Here is a 16,851-nt window from a genome sequence, read left to right on the forward strand (position 1 = left end):
GATTTATGTCTGAATAAATATAGGATTGTGTTGGGGGTTTATGCTATAGCTCAGACTATTTTTAAGTGTAAACAGCTAAAGTATATTTTTAAAATTATGTAATTTTCCCCTTTCAGAATACAGAAAATACTTCTTATAATAGAGTAGCTGGAAATTTGTCCAGAGTATGAACTTCAGAAAACTTTAATACAGTGTTTTCAGAAAATTAATTGTTCAAAAAAATTAATCTATTTTTTAGTGTTTACTTTTTTTCACAAAATTAAAATGTTTGAAAAAAGACACATGGAAAATATGGTGCTCAATACAGCAAAGTCTTCTAAAATGTTTTCTGTTGAGGGCAAAACATGACACATTCTTTTTAAGGATTAGTTAGGCTATTAGCACACTGCCCTCATTCATGTATTACATATTTTCAGCATCTGGAGAATTAAATACGTAAATGAGTAAGATATTCCAGAAGCAAAATAAAGATGTTGTTTATCACTAATGCTGCATTTCTTTCACCTTCTTTATTTTGTCAGTCCTATCGGTATTTCCCTTCAAACATTGAGGTCATTGAGTGGCTTGGAGCCTATTACATTGACACACAATTTTGTGAAAAAGCTATTCACTACTTTGAAAGAGCAGCACTTATTCAGTAAGTAATGGTGGTGTTTCTGCATTCAAACCAGTATCACTGGTAAAGGGACTTTGAGCAATGCAATTATCCTAGATACAAGAGAAATAAATTAAAATGCATTTATGTAACAAACTACATGTAAACAGTAGAATAGCTGCTTTTTTGTAAAGTACTCAGATGGTTCATTTATTTAAAGAAGTAATGTTGAGCCATCAGCTTAAGGAAAAATGCAACACTTGGTGGTCTAGATTACGTGCTTCAAGTTAACAGAAGATGTGTTCGGGATATTAAGATTTTGTTATTTTTTGGTATATTGTTTGGTAAAGGTCTTAAGAATTTCTTCCTCCCTTTTTGGAGATTTATATCACAGTTTCAAATCAGATGATTTTTCAGGAAATCTTAAAATTTTAAAAAAATACAATACAGAGCTTTGAGGAGGTTTTGAGGTTTGCTTTTGAATGTGTTGTAAATCAGAAAATCCTAAGTGGTAGTGGGACAAAACAATATTGCTGCTGTGTCACTGCTGGCATTCCTATGCAGTTACAGTAAACTCAACAAAAGCAAATAAAAAATTGTTATAAATCAAAAATTTTGGAGTACACTGGAATTGTCTAAGAGTGTTGCCTTCTGTTTCATGTCAGTGCAGACCAATGGGAAAGGTTTATTATAATCTATTTTGCCATAAGATAAGTTTTAAGCCCAAAACAGATGGGCAGGAAAGAGCAGCTTCCGAGCACTTTGGGGGTGAGGTGTGCAAGATAACACATGCCCCCGGAACAGCTGGAGCGGCCCGAAGCCACCCAAAAAAGGAGTGCTGAGAACGTGCTCCTTTCTAGCAGTCCATTCCGTGGCAGTAGCTGGCTCCAGAACCACGGCGTCTGGTCGCCATGATCTTGGGCCACTTAGGAAACAATCAGGGCTGGAGTGGCCAGAGGCTGCTCCAAGATGCTGGTCTGCTTCACCCCTTAGAAATGAGTACTGTACTAGATTCATGAGTCTCATGAGGTACCACAGTTTATGACATTGTGCCAGGAACTTGGCAGAAAAAGCTGAAGAAGGACAGCCATTTTGTTTTTAATATTGTGCTTTGAAAGATCAGTGTCATTGTAAAGAATTATATACAGTTTATATCCATGGATTCATCCATCCACAGCTTGAAAATATATAGAATTTTTAAAAATCCCAAAAAGGAAACCTCAATTTGAAATAAGGGACATTATTTTATTGTGCCACTGTATTTAATGGGATTTGAGCATCCACAGAATTTGGTATCCACGGAAGGTCCTGAAACCAAACCCCACTGGATATCAAGTGCCCACTGTAGTAGAAGATAGCCTAGGTTTTACAGTACCATATATAGCATTTTCTGAGTCATTATTTCTTGGCAATTTAAGGCCTGGCAGTTATCTCCCTCATTTTTCAAGAAGTGCCCAAATTCTTTGGCTTCATTTATCAAAGAGTGAATGATTGTTTTTAAATGGATACAGAACAATAAAATGTTTTTCAAACAACAACTGAAGTTTTTCTTACCACTTCCAAAGAACGAAATATATAGGCTAGCTTTTGGATCATTCATGCTGGCTAAATTTACCTCTTGGAAAATAAGGCAGCTCTGGGAAATTCAAAATATTGAACCAAGTCTTGAAAGTATTTTCTTCTGGCACAGACCCTTTGGCATTTGGGATCCAGTGTAGAAATTAAACACATACATGGATCTTTGCTTATTTGCACATTGATGTAAAGTTTCCAAAGAGGTGATGTGTTAGTTATAACGTTTTAGTCCTTTCTTAGAGAACTGAACATTTAACTTTTGTGTGAAGATTGACATAATAGTCATCCTAAAATGATAGAAGTCATGTACAAAAAGGGTCCTACTTATCTTCTGTAAACAACATCTTATTTAAAATTCTTGGTTGCTTGTTTTTCATTCTCTTTCAGTCATGTAGCAGTCATTCTGTTGTTTTGTATGTGTTAAAACATTTTAATATAGTAATTGTTTTAAGGTAATAGCTGATAACTTTGCAGTAGACTTTGCAGTCCTTTATGAACTGAATAGTATGGAAGCATTTTTCCCCAAAGCCAAGCTTATTACATCACATTAATTGCAGTAGGAAAGGAAAACATCAGTGATAAAAACAGTTCAGTGACAGAGTACATGTTTTGAATGCAAAAGGTCTTAGGTTCAATCCCTAACGTCTCTACGTAGAGGTGAGAAACTTCAGTTCTTAAATATGCTTTTAATTCTCTTCATCTGAAATAATTGAATTTTCAAGTTTTTACTAGAAATGCATTATTTAAAAAAACCACACATTGTGCTCCATCCACCAAGCAAATTGTACAATTTTAAATACTATTTTTGCCAGATTAAAAGCATGGTAACTCAAACTCAATAACACATTTCATCCACAAATTTGAGACCAATTTTTTATTTGCACATCCAAGGAAGAATTCATTTTTGTAAAATACACTTCATGGTGGATATTCTTCACATCTGTGATGTCTACAGAATGTTTTGTCATTTTTATAACTCTATGATATATTTCTTTGCAGGCCAACTCAGGTGAAGTGGCAATTGATGGTTGCTAGCTGCTACAGAAGAAGTGGTAAACCTCATTTCCAGTGATTTTCCCCCCTTTGGTTAAAAGCAGTGATATTGGAAGGGGACCTTTCCATTGTGCAGCTAATAATAGCTTTGGCTGAAGTGGGCTGGAAGCAATCTGAAGTTGGGGAAATGGTGCGAAGAGAAAGGGTTAAACCATACGTTCCCTAGCCTTGCCTGTTCAAATCTGTTCTGAATCTCCCTACCCATCAAAGCTAGGGAATGCTAGGAGGTATCTGTTTATGATATGGTGTCTCTTAAGTCTCTGAATATTTATTTGACTAACAGGTAACTACCAAAAAGCCCTTGATACCTACAAGATGATTCACAGAAAATTTCCAGATAATGCTGAATGTAAGTGCTGAATGTAAGATGCAGCTTTTAGGGGAGGCTCACTTTTTGTCTTAGATGGATTAAGGTTCTAGATAGATAGATAGATAGATAGATAGACAGACAAACATGCCTTACTATTTAACAGTTCCTACACTCCAACCATGGTGATTCAGTGCTATTCATAATAAACATAGAGCTGGGAATTTACGTATATTTCCCAAGATCATTCTTTAGATTAGAATGAATGGGGAAGACCTCTGTGTAGGGGATCTCCCTGCTGAATATTGGTTCTCCTTTGCCCACAAGAAATCACCTATAGGACTTCACAAATCCATTTCTACTTTCTACAGATAGTGCCTTAAGGGTGTGGTCCCATGCATGCGTTCTCAGAAGCAAGTTCTGTCTTAGGTCTTAGTTATGTTAGAAATTCAAATTAAATGAAAATGATGTTTATGAACACAATTTTCATAATTGCACAACTAGTTACCAAAAGCCATAACCAAAGGGGAATGTTCTTTCAGATATGCCCAATTGCTGAATTTTCAGGTTTCATTTAAAAAGAGAGTAAGTGTATAATTAAGTTCATTCTGTCCAGTGTCTACTCCCAGGTATCTGCTATTTTTAGGCCTCTGATGCAGTGGATTCTTATTTCACTAAAGCTTGTGCCATTAGAAATTAGTCCTTAAGGGATTACTGGTCTCTGTTTTACTGCAACAAAACTATCATGGTTATCCTTTTGGAAATCAACATTTTCAGTGCATTGTTAAAATTATCTAGAAAGTGTTAAATAATTTCTACACATTTTATACTCTTGTGTGTAGTAGGTTTATCATTTTTATTTACAATCCTTCTAATAATAGTTACGTATCATGCACTCTGACGGAATACGTGCCATTAGACCAGCACCTATGCTGCCAGAGTGTATGGTGGGTGACTATTATTATAATACCATTCTGCATTAAGGAAAGTATTTTTTTTATAAAATACCACACAGCTTTCTCTTTCTTCAAATATATTTTTTTTTCACAGCTTAATTGCTGGACTCTGCAGCAGAAAAATTGGCTTTCTTTACAACACTGTTATCATATCTGTTAAAACATATTGTCACCCTATAAATACATTGGTTAAAATTCCACACTGAACAGATTGAAATCACTGGGATTAAGTGCACTTAACAGTATGCTGGATATTGGCCATTGTTGCTAGGCAGTGTGCTAGGCTTATTTGTTCAGCTGCTTTTAAGTCCATTAATATTACAACCATTGTACTTCTAGGTTTACGTTTCTTGGTCCGACTATGCACAGACATGGGCTTGAAGGAAACCCAAGAGTATGCAGCTAAGCTTAAGAGAGTGGAAAAACTGAAAGAAATAAGGGAACAGGTAAATTGGGTTGGGTGGTTCTATGAAAATTTAAAGTACAGTTTGAATCCAGACAAATGAAATAAATAAATGACTGAAAAATATGAGACATTGGTCTTACATGAACACTCATTCTGGAATGGCAGGAGGAGCAATCCCTTATGGGGTTTAATTGGGTTGGCATGTGGGGGTAAACCCAATTGTGGTGGATTGCTCCTACATGTCATCCCAAGAATTTTCTTGATTTAAACTTCAGATGTCATAACTCTGTCATGCTGAGCTTCCTGGACAGTAGTGCTTCTAAATAGTAACAGTAAGGCTGTGGAACAAGCTACAATACTAGTAGCCTAGCTTAAATTGTTGTGTACTTTAAAGTGTGCCTTGCTTCCAATTTGTGGTGACCATAAGACAAACTTTTGCTGGGTTTTCTTTGCAAGATTTGATCAGAGGGGGTTTCCATTGCCTTCTTCCAAGGCTAAAAGAATGTGACTTGCCCAAGGTCACCAAACGGGTTTCCATGGCTGAATGTGGGGATTCAAATCCTGGTATCCTGGAGTCCTAGTTAACCATTTAAACCACTACTGTGGTCTTTTTAGCCTTACTATTCTAGCTTTACTCACTAGCAATTGTGGAAGAAAGATAAAAAAATAACTGGCACAACTACTTCCATAGCTGTTCCCACAGTAGTCGCAGACACACATTCTCAACTTTTCTAGCAGCTGTCTGAGAGTTTAGGAAAGTTAATTTTTTGGACTGTAACTCACAGAATCCCCAAACCAGCATAGCCGCAGTCCTCGAGACAAGAGATTTGCTACCTCTGCTCTTCTTACTTAATCTCACCACTAGCAAAATGTTCAGATTTGATTGGCCAGGTCATGTGCATATAAGGAAATGCTGTGAAAGCGAACAATGACACACTTTTTCTGCAACAAGCTGGGACTGGAAGGTGATTAGAATGTACAGGTATTATGTTTAAATATAGCTGGAAAGTCAAAGTCAGTTGTGGGATGACTAAAGTTCCCATTTCACAAACTGCCACCTGTAGTAGCAGCCCCATGTCATTTATTTATTTAATAACCCAACTTTCTCGCATCACATGACTCAAGGCAGCTTTTGTTGTTAACTGCCCTCGAGTCGATCTCTACCCATGGCATCCCTGTGGATGAGACATCACCAAGACTACTTGTTAGCAGGAACTACTCTGCTTAGTTCCTGCAAAACCATACCCATGACCTCCCTAATAGAGTCCATCTATCTAGCATGCACACGTCTGCTCTTTCTGCTTCCCTCCACCTTTCCTAGCATTATTGTTTTTTCCAGTGAGTCGTGACTTCTCATGATGTGTCCAAAGTATGACAGCCTCAGTTTTGTCATCTTAGCTTCCAGGGAGATATCTGGCCTAATCTGCTCCAGGACCCATTTGTTTGTTGTTTTAGCTGTTCCTCAGCACTCTTCTCAAGCATCACATCTCAAATGAATTGATTTTCTTCCTATCTTCTTTCTTAACTGTCCAGCTCTCACATCCATACAGTGGTACCCCGGGATACGAAAGCACCGCGTTACAAAATTTCCGGGATACGAAAAAATTCCATAGGAAAAAACTGTTCCGGGTTACGTTTTTTTTTCCGGCTTACGAAAAAATTTTTTGGTGCTTTTCGGCGCTTTTTCGCACGAAATCGCGGCTTCCAGCGCTAGCGCCTATGGCTTTTTCGGGTTGCGAAAGATTTCGGGTTACGAAGGGCGCCGCGGAACGAATTAATTTCGTAACCCGGGGTACCACTGTATATGGTAATAGGGAAAATAGTGGCTTGTACGATTCCAACTTCTGTGTTCAGTTATATATCTTTGCATGTTAGAACCTTTTCTTGTTCTTTCATACCTGCTTTCATAGCCGCTGTCCCCATTCTTAATCTTCTTCTGATTTCCTGACTGCAGTCCCCATTTCTATCAATGTTTGATCTAGCTTGCAAGTCAAAACAAAGTACTGTACAGATTTAAAAAATTCTACATTAAGCAAAAATTAAAAACAACAATTCTGTTAAAAACAAAGTAGCAATAATTTAAAACACATTCAAAGCATAACACACCCTATTAAAAGCACCTTTTTTCCCCAAGAAGTTAAAACCAAATGCCTTCCCAAATAAAAAAGTGTTTGTCTGCCAGCAGAAAGAGAGTCGAGAGGGAACCAACTGAAACTCCCATGGTGTCAACGTTCTTACACACAACGTTCTTACACAAAGTTGTTTCCAGTGTTGCTTAATGGCTATTTTCTTGTAGAAAGCTTTTGAAGCTCTCTTTATTTGAAAATATCTTATTATTTCTCCTTTGGCTGCTGTTCTGAATTTTTCTTTATATATGTTGCTTTTGCTTTCTCCTGCTGAATTTAATTAAACTAATGTGCTGTCAGCTGATTAAAAAAAAAAAAAGAAACTCCCATGGTGGGACCTTATCTTTTGATAAGATTGGCACTACTACGAAGGGTTAAACAAGAGCTTCCTACAGCTTGTGCCTCTGTAAGGCAGATCAGCTATTGTTGATTTACTGGATGATTTAAACAGATATTAGACTGTACTGTTGAAATATATGTTCTATGTACCTGTAGATTTTGTACACATGTTGAGGCTTTTACTTAAAGGTAGTTCCATCTCTCCACAGGTTTCTGGCCTTAGAACTGTATAGCCAAATAAAACTCACCTGTCTGTTATTTATGGCACCTGGATCCTGTGGGCCTACTAATTACTTTAAAAGAAACTGCTGAGGAATAGCACTTCTAATGCTCTATATTCTATGATTTGAAATGAATACATTACCCATCTAGTTTAAGAAGTTTCAAAAGGATGTATTGGTGAAATGTGTATATTATAAAGTGAGCAAATAAAAGGTTAAATTTTCCTGATCATGGAATTGTTAACTGTAAGTTCAAATGAGAGGCAGGGTTTGTGCAACTGACAAAATGTAGGCTGTGAAACAAAAATTACATTTAATGTGCAGCATCCCAATCATGGCATACAGATTAGTAATTATGAAACTCATCCAGCCATGGAGTGATTTACAACCTACTTGGAGAAATATATGTTTCAGGAACTTTTAAATTATTTTATAGTTTTTATTTTAGAATCTATGCTTTGCAACAAATTAATTAAAACTTTTAGTTTAGTGCCAAATAAGTTAGAAACATGAGAACTTGGAGAGCAACAATTTCTTTTCATGTGTTCTCTTTAACTCTTGAATGTTTACGGTAATAAAACATTTTTGGATTTACAAGATTTTGAGACGCAAAACATTTCTTTGAGGTCCTGTTGAGGAATACTTTCAGTATTTTTTCAGCTGACTGTTTCCAGTTTTAATGTAAGGGAGCATGTTTTATTGAAATCCCTTTGCTGAACTTTCCAAATCTGTGTGAGCATTATGTTAGAGCAGAGATTTTTATTATGTGCAACTTTTAACACCAAATGTTAAATTATGCCATACAGTGACAACATGCAAAGTCCATTTTAATGTTGTTTTCATTAGGAGTAAATTATATTTTTAGTTCACAATGATTTTGTAATAGGAAGTTCAACTCAATGATTTTCTTGGATTTACTTGGAAATAAGATCTTTTTTTGCAAACTATGCTTTGGAAATAGCCTCTCTAGTCCCTCCTTTCTTTAATAATTCATTATTAGTTTGACCAAATAAATAGACATTCAATAAGGAATGGAAAATTCTGGACTCTTAGACTAAGAGAGATAAGTAGATTGTTCGCAAAATTGCAATGCAAATTAGAAAGCTGGGGATAACGTGCAACACTGCTTATAAATATTTAAAATAATTCATTTCTCCTCACATCCACAAGTAAAAGCTTCAGTATTGATAGAATTAAACCCCAAATGAGTTATTTATGAGGGAGAGTGACTCAATTAAAGGTTTAATTTCAAAGTTATATGCAACAGTATCTTAATTAACACACCTTTTGACAGTAATAGAGGTTTAGATTAGTATGGTAAAGGAGCCTGAACTTTTCCGTAGAGAACAGATGAAATGAAATCTAGTCTCAAGTACCATTTTGCTCAACCTCTGCAGCAACTAAAGGACATGGGCTAAAGTTAAGTGTATAGATGGTGCTGCACTTCATGGTGTCTCTTTAAAAAAACAGATCATGCTCCCTAAACCGATAGAAATGCAAACAAGAATCAGGTACATACCTTCATATGTGGTGGCTTTGTCCTGCTACCAGTCAATACAGGGCTTAGTTTTTGAAGAAATGTCTAAAATCATACATCAGCAGGTAATCCCTATTTTAGCACGGTTGATTTTTTTAATAGGAGAAAATAAAACCTGTTGAATAAGAAGTAACTGGTTACTAGTTGGTTAGCTAGGATGATTATAGCCAGATTTTACAAAGTCTGTAAAGTCTCCATAATTTCAGATTGCTTGAATAAACTGTGTGTAGGCATATACTGTACTTTTCATGGAAAAAAATCTAGAAGTAATAACTCAGTTCTTTTTATGAAATCTAGTACCCTTTTATTAACCACTGCAATAATAATAGTGATGCTTTACCATTCTACACACTGAAGTCTCTGGAAAGATATTTTATTAAGATAAACCTTGGGGGCTTTAATGTCATATGGATTCTGTGTGATAGAATGTCTTGGTTTCTATATTTAATTTTTCTTAAAGTTGTTGTTTAGTTATTTTCTTTTTGTATTTTTGTGATTTAAGTTAGATAAAAGTATTTTTTAAATGGTGCTACTCACTTGACTGTTGATGACTTGCATGTATAACTAGATAATTATGCAAATGGTTCTTGTAGCATCTTTGAGACTAACTATACAAAAGAAGCGGTACCATAAGCTTTCATAGACTTGGTCTACTTTCTCAGATGCATGGAGTGAATTGTTACACAGTTGTCCTTCCTGGGCAACAGTTCACTCCATGCATCTGAAGCAGTAGACCAGTTCTACTAAAACTTATGCTACAACGTCTTATGCAAAGTTAGTCTCAAAGGTGCTACAAGATTCCTGTGCATATGGATATTCCAGACTAATATGGCTATCTGTATATATAGACCATGTTTAAATTGTTTGTGTGGTTTTGTAGTTAGAGGACTGGACCCTGACTTGTGGACCTGGATGACTATGTGCCAGCTTCTTTTTGCTTCTCCTGTTTCACAGTGTGAAGGAAAAAAGGACAAGTGGGATGTGAATGCAATACATGTAACTCTTCATGTGACCTTTCTGCCTTATAGAACTGTGACATATATTTACCATATGTATGAAAAACACTCTAGAAATTGTTGATGGTAACATTACACAGAACATCTGTCTGTTTCTTCCACTGCTTTCTAGCGTGTCAAGTCTGGCAGAGATGGCAGCGCTCGTGCCCGCAGAGAAGGGAGTGCTGGTGGTGGTAAGTATTGTGATTTTCAGGATTCAGATCCAATGTGAAAATATTTTTAGTATGTTTTGCAACTTACAAAACAGAAAATTACCATAGTTCTTCTGCTTTCTATGGTCACATCTAGAAAATGCATATGGATGACAAACTACAATATATTCTTCTTCCCACTCCTACCATCCATTACATTATTTATAGTCTTCCTTTTTCCCAGGCCTCTACAGAGTTACAATGTACTAACTTCCCAAACTGATAATGCAGTATTTTTGTGGTTCATTTTATCAGTTAATTTTGTATTGCAGTTACAATTTTATTCTTAAAAAAAAATAAAGTTAAAAAACAAAACATATTTCTGGAAACAAATATACCATGTAATGATCTGAATTATTACATCATCTCTATGGTCTCAACCTGCACATTACTGATATGCCCTACAAGAACAATTTGATACTGGAATTATTTGAAAGTCACAGAAATGGGCATAGTATGAGGGGGACAGAGAAGAGCACACAGAGGAAGTGAACATGGAGTAAACATATTCAACATTGATAAATACGTTAAAAATAATAGTTGTCAATGGTGTGCATGTGCATTTCAAATGATTCATGAGAGGGGAGGGAGAAAAGAATTTTATTTTATTTTTTCAGTCGTCTTCAGACTTATACTGAATCTGTGCTGCAGAAGTAATGCAGCTTGACACTGTTTTAACTGTCATGACTCAATGATGTGGTATTCTTGGATTTATAGCTTTGTGAGATATTTAGCCTTTCCTGTCAGAGAGCTCTGATGTCATGGGAGTTAAAATGGTGTCAAAATGCATTATTTCTGCAGTGCAGATGAAACCTCAGACATGTCTTGGCTTTTTCTATAACACCAATCCATTATTAGAATTTTTTAAGTATTGTACTAATTAGAAAGCAAAGCCATGCTTAGCCATGAAGCACAAACTATCCAGTTGCCAGTAGTGTATAATACAACATATCTTCAGATATTTAGATTCCAATGGCTATCAGCCTCTGGCCACCTCACTAATGGTGAAGGATCATGACAGTAGTTCACTAATTCTGGAGGTTCACAGGGTACCCACCCATGGCTTTAACCCAGAATAATGATTAAGAAAATTAGTACAGTAGATTAAAAATAAGCTTAACATTAAACAATAATTTTGCTTGGAAGTAAAGCAAAGAAGATATTTCTAAAATGTTGTCTACTTCGTGGGAGTAGGATGCATATTTGTTTGGTGTTTTAGAATTTAAATTATCAAAAATTTATTTTACAGGGTTATAGCTAGGCCTGGGAAGCGGATATATTACCTCCAATATCCAACTACATGGTCCATGAGAAGAAAAAAAATAATGAGGCACATGTATAGATTTCCTCCATAGCTATAAAGTGGGTTGGTCAACTTCCTGAAATCAGTGTGGCAATGTGTGCCCTCCATTGGACCTAGGAGAACATTTCCACTATTCATTAAAATTAAATGTGACAGGAAGAATAATTCATTTTCACCTCTGGTCTGGTATTCAGACCAGAAATTCAAGTCATTTCCAAGATTTCGGGTATGTAAGGGTGACTGATCAGTGAATTTGAATAGAAGAGGGAGTAACTTTTTTAACACATCATAAAAAGTTATCTTAATTCTCTTTGAAATTGATCTTCTAGAACAGGCTTTCATAGCTTATGACCTAGAAGGCAAAATGCAGCCCACTAGTTGTGGCATGTGGTCTGCCATGTTCTGTGTGATTCCCTTGTCCTTGACTTGGGCAAAGAGGAAAAAGAAATCTTGCTCTCTTACAATGGGGAACTGAACTGTAGGTGGTGGTATGTGTCTGCCTCAATCTTGTCTTAGAGTAAAAGATGCTAACACAGAGATGAGAACTGGGCAGCCCTCCAAATGTTATTGGACTGTAACTCTGAGTAACCCTAACCAGCATATCCAATTGTGAATAATGCCGGGACCTGCAGTCCAGCAACATTTGGAAGTCCACAAAATTCCCATTTCTGCTGTAACAGAATTTGATCCAATTATAAGTGACTTGTTTAAAAGAACACAGTTATATTATAGGAAGAAGAAGTGGAGCCCCAACATCCATTTTGCATCTCTGGGACACTCCACCCCTGAGTGGAACATTTATTCTTGAATGAACAGCAGCATTCTCTAAATTTAAACCATAATAACAGTTCAGTCGTTTCAGCACTCTCCCCCACCCACCTGGTTATGAAGATCTCATAATGTCTTCTATAGCAAATTAATGACAAACCTCAGCCAAAACCAAGAAGCCTTACTTTAAGTTTCCTTTTTTTTTATTACTAAACCTTTCATCACCTTCAGTCCTCACCATTGCTGCTGATGCACAGGACTTTGTGCTGCTGCTTTTTCATATAGCTATATGCTGTAACCAAGGGAGCTGTCCAGCTAAAGCTAAAATCTGTTGGTTGCAATGGGAAAGAGTTGAGTGGTTTGTCTTTTAAGATAATGACAACCAAACAAATTGTGTTTATTATCACTATGAGGTTTACAGAACGCACTTTGGTGACCCTAAAGCAAACCTGTTACGGGGTTTTCTGGGCTGAGCGAGAGTGATCCAGTGGGAAACCTAGTAGGTTTCCATGGCTGTGTGGGTAAATGAACCCTGGTCTCCAGCGTCATAGTCCAACACTCAAACTACTATACCATACTGGCTCTCATGAAGATGGTTACCTCTGACCAAATACCCTAAAAGCACCAGATTCTGTCTGATCTTGGAAGCTAAACAGGGTCAGCCCCGATAAATAATTGAGTGGGAAACCATCAAAGAATACCAGAGACATATTCAACTCTACAGAGGCTATCTTTTACCGATGGGTGTTACTGGAAGTGTTACTGAGTAGAATGTAAACATTATTGTTTTTAAGACATGCAAAGCCCTTTATATTCCTATTGTACATGGATTTCTTCTGTCAGTAGCCTAGACATTGGGTACTTTTTATTAAGGTTCATTCAGGTCAAGAAGAGGATTTCATACCTTCCTGTAGTGATTGGTTATTTGGAAGTCAGAACTCTAGAGGAAATAAGTGGTATCTTTCTTTCTGTTGTTTTATTTCTTGCATGAACTCTCCTTTACAGCTTGTCTAGAATGGAAACTGAGAGAGGGAGCCAAGGTGATCTAGGCAGCCAGTTAGTTTAAAGTCCCATGCTCTTCCATTTCTGTCTTTGGGCAGTAATGGGTGTGTTAGACACCTCCTCTTTACCAATCCAGAATGAATCTTCATGATAAATGTCCAGTGTGTCTTCCCCCCATTCCATATCACAAACTGCTTTTTAAAAACTCCCCTCGATTTTATTCTCCCCATAGGAGCTCCCTGGTTCAGAAATGTAAGTTGAAAGCTCATTTACTTAGGCATGCAGAACAATTTACATCATTCTTTGGATCCAGACCATAAAAATATTTACTGAGAAATTAGAACTCTTTCTAGTTGAATGTATTGTGCCAAGGCTTAAGAATGAAAAGTATGCCCTGTTTTGCTGCAGTAATTACTTTGCAAAACCAAAGCAACTTTCACTTTATGGTTTGTTTTTAACTTGCTTTTCCAACCATGTTTGCCATTATTAATATTAGGTATTAGTATTTCCCAATTAAATTTAAAAGTATGATGAATATCACCAGTTGTTCATAAGTGTAATTTCCTATTTATTACATTGATTATACCAGCAAATACAAGCAAAGAGTCTCTATGTACATCTACTCATTTCTCTTTCAAGGGACAGAACATTGCATTGCAGGTTTATAGAATATATAGATAAGTTTATGTATATGTATGAATTATTTAGATCTATTATGAATAAAAAACCTCCAGAAAACATTGAAACTAAGCACAGATGCATAGGATGAAATAGCCAATTTATTCTAGATAGTGACATACAGCCTACAGTTGTAGAGATGGTAACGTATTTAAAACACTCCAAATATATCATGCCATACAGGTAGTAGCGGGCTAATGTTACACTCAAGGTGCTCCCCTTCCCCAAGGGATGTGGTATAACATAATAAGTGCTCTTTCTTCTACTAGACTGAGGTTTCTGAACCATCTCTTAGAATGAAATGATAGAATAAAAAGTTGTATCTAGCTAGGTATACTCAGATAAGCTAGTCTATTGAAACACTGTCTTTTGCATCTGAATCTTGCTCAAACCAGGCATTGTTAGGGGCATTAAATATTCTTATTTGCTGAGAGAGAGGATGTAGATTGTCATTCATGCCATGCTGGTCCTTTGAAGGTCAGCTTCTCTCTGCAACCATTGAGCAATGGGTACTTGACACCAGTTCATCTTGAGGCTACTGTATTTGGTTGTATTGAAAAGATGAGCTTAGTGCTGAGGGCTTTTGGGCAACACTTTGGATTGTGTTTGAGGCTCCCACAATGCTGGTGCAATTACAGACCTTCTGGTAATGGCAGCCAGTCTTGCCTCCTGGGCCAAAACAACAGCAGCCATTGATTTAATTCAAACTATTTAAGGCCAGTTTTGCTTCCTTGCAAGCAGAACATATTTGCTGCCATTTCACATGTCTGGAAAATATTCTATAATCAAATCATATCAAATTTTAATCTCAAATAGTATATTCCTTGCCAACTTAACATGGATAGAAAATATTTTCCATAGAGTTCCCCTTTATTGTTCTTTGCCTGTCTTTTTTGTAGTCTAAATACTGTCTATCATTCTGTATTTCTATGTGCTGTACTGTTGGTTTCCTTTTTGTATTTTTTTTTGGTCTTGTCTTTCATTCTTGCTTTCCATTCTCTAGCTGCCCTCTCTCCTGAAAGTAGGCATAATTCAGTCTCAGAGGTGGTAAGAGGTTAGTGCAATTTCTCTAACCAGCTTTAGAGAAATTTGTAGTGTTTAAAATTTGAACAGTTTGAGTACTTTATATCCCGTCATTGAATGTAAGTGTGAATATAAACGTGAATCTCAAAAGTTACAAGATTGTAAATATGACTTACGTTCTCATAAATATTGAATAGGATGCCAGCCAATATATTTAGACATATACTATTTTACTGGTTGCCCAGCAGGCTAGAAGACCCATAGTCAGAATTTTGCATTCAGACCTTCTGTTCTATATATGTGCAGGAATTAGAATGGAGAGTGGGGAGAACAACTAGAAAACCAGGTGATACAATAGTGTTCAGTCACTCATACTTCTTGCACTACATCTTCTTTTTATTATATCACAATACTGACCTGCATCATAGATTAGTTGTAAAGCTTACTGAAATATCAACCCATTTTAGACATAAGTTAGGATCTTATCATGGTTTCTTATTATAGTAGGAAAAAGTTAAACTTCAGTTTCCTGATTCAACTGTGATCAGGACGAACTAGCCTATCTTCATGGAACATCATTCTAAAATACATTCTAAAATGTAAACAATTAATACTATTATTGTGTTGAAAAGGAATACCTTTATATCATCTACCTGATATTTTATTAAACATTTTCTCTGTTCTGCCAGATCCTGGTAGCATTACTGTTAAAGGGGAACGTCTGAGTGCTAAACTGAAGTCTTTGCCAGGGACAAATGACCCATATGAAAGCAGTGTTAGTAAAGAAATAGGTACGTAAGGTGTCTCATAGCTTGGTTTGATACACTTGGGAGGGCTCAGGAAATAGATAAAAGTGTATATTTTCAAATCATTTGTGCAATTAATTTCTATCATGAAAAAAAAATAATTCAATGAAACTTCATAGCAGAGAAACATCCACAGCTTAAAAAAACACCCAAGGTACATCATGTTAACCATATTTTCTAGCTGGTATATTGGTCTCACGGTCACATGAGCTTCAGTCTGGTGCACATTTACTTGCAAGCAGGTGCTATTTTATGCAGTGGGACTTATTTCCATGTAAAGATAAACAGCATTGTGTTATACATGTCTAAATTGGATTGGATTGCTGTGGAGAATATAAACATGTCTGTGCCAATTTTATTATGGATTCCTTAGTCCCTCAGAGGTGAATTGTTCACTTTTGCAGCAACAAAGTGCCTGGATGTTAATAAAGTAAATTGAGCCAAGATGCAAGAGATGGCAGAATTTTGTAACTAAAGCAGAGGAGTAGGTGGGATATCAGAGATATAAAGACCTCTGCAGTTTAACAGGATTTGGCACAGGATATAGTCTGAGGCAGAGTTTCAGACCACTCCTGGCTATAAAACAGGAGTGGGAATCATGCAGCACTCCAAATGTTGTTGGACTGTAATGCCTATCAGCTCTAGTCAGCCTAGACAATGGCGAGGAATGCTGGGAGTTGAAGTCCAACAACATCTGGAAGGCCACATGTATATACATTGTTGCTTTTCTTGGAGAATAACTTCTATTTGGTTTCCCCCCTTGCTTTTTCCTCTTCCTTCCTTTTTAAATCTTAGATGCCTCCTATATGGACCCACTTGGACCCCAAGTTGAGAGACCAAAAACTGCCATGAAGAAAAGAATGGATGAAGATGAATTTGCTGATGAAGAACTAGGAGATGATTTGCTTCCTGAATAAAAGAAAATGGGGGAAACGGGGGGGGGGGGGAG

General features: G+C 36.5%; 1 protein-coding gene across 2 annotated transcripts in view; it reads left to right on the plus strand.

Annotated features, from left to right (window-relative positions):
- IFT88 (intraflagellar transport 88) overlaps positions 1-16,851 on the plus strand; it is a 57,190-nt gene extending 40,339 nt beyond the window's left edge. For both annotated transcript variants that reach the window (XM_042458301.1, XM_042458302.1), the window contains 7 exons: positions 522-637; positions 3,170-3,222; positions 3,507-3,572; positions 4,826-4,932; positions 10,244-10,304; positions 15,786-15,887; positions 16,698-16,851. In XM_042458301.1, coding sequence (XP_042314235.1) covers positions 522-637; positions 3,170-3,222; positions 3,507-3,572; positions 4,826-4,932; positions 10,244-10,304; positions 15,786-15,887; positions 16,698-16,819 — 627 coding nt within the window. In that variant the 3' untranslated portion in view covers positions 16,820-16,851. The remainder of the gene's footprint in view (positions 1-521; positions 638-3,169; positions 3,223-3,506; positions 3,573-4,825; positions 4,933-10,243; positions 10,305-15,785; positions 15,888-16,697) is intronic.

This window comes from Sceloporus undulatus, chromosome 3 (genome assembly GCF_019175285.1).
Source record: "Sceloporus undulatus isolate JIND9_A2432 ecotype Alabama chromosome 3, SceUnd_v1.1, whole genome shotgun sequence".
NCBI classification, from domain to species: domain Eukaryota; kingdom Metazoa; phylum Chordata; class Lepidosauria; order Squamata; family Phrynosomatidae; genus Sceloporus; species Sceloporus undulatus.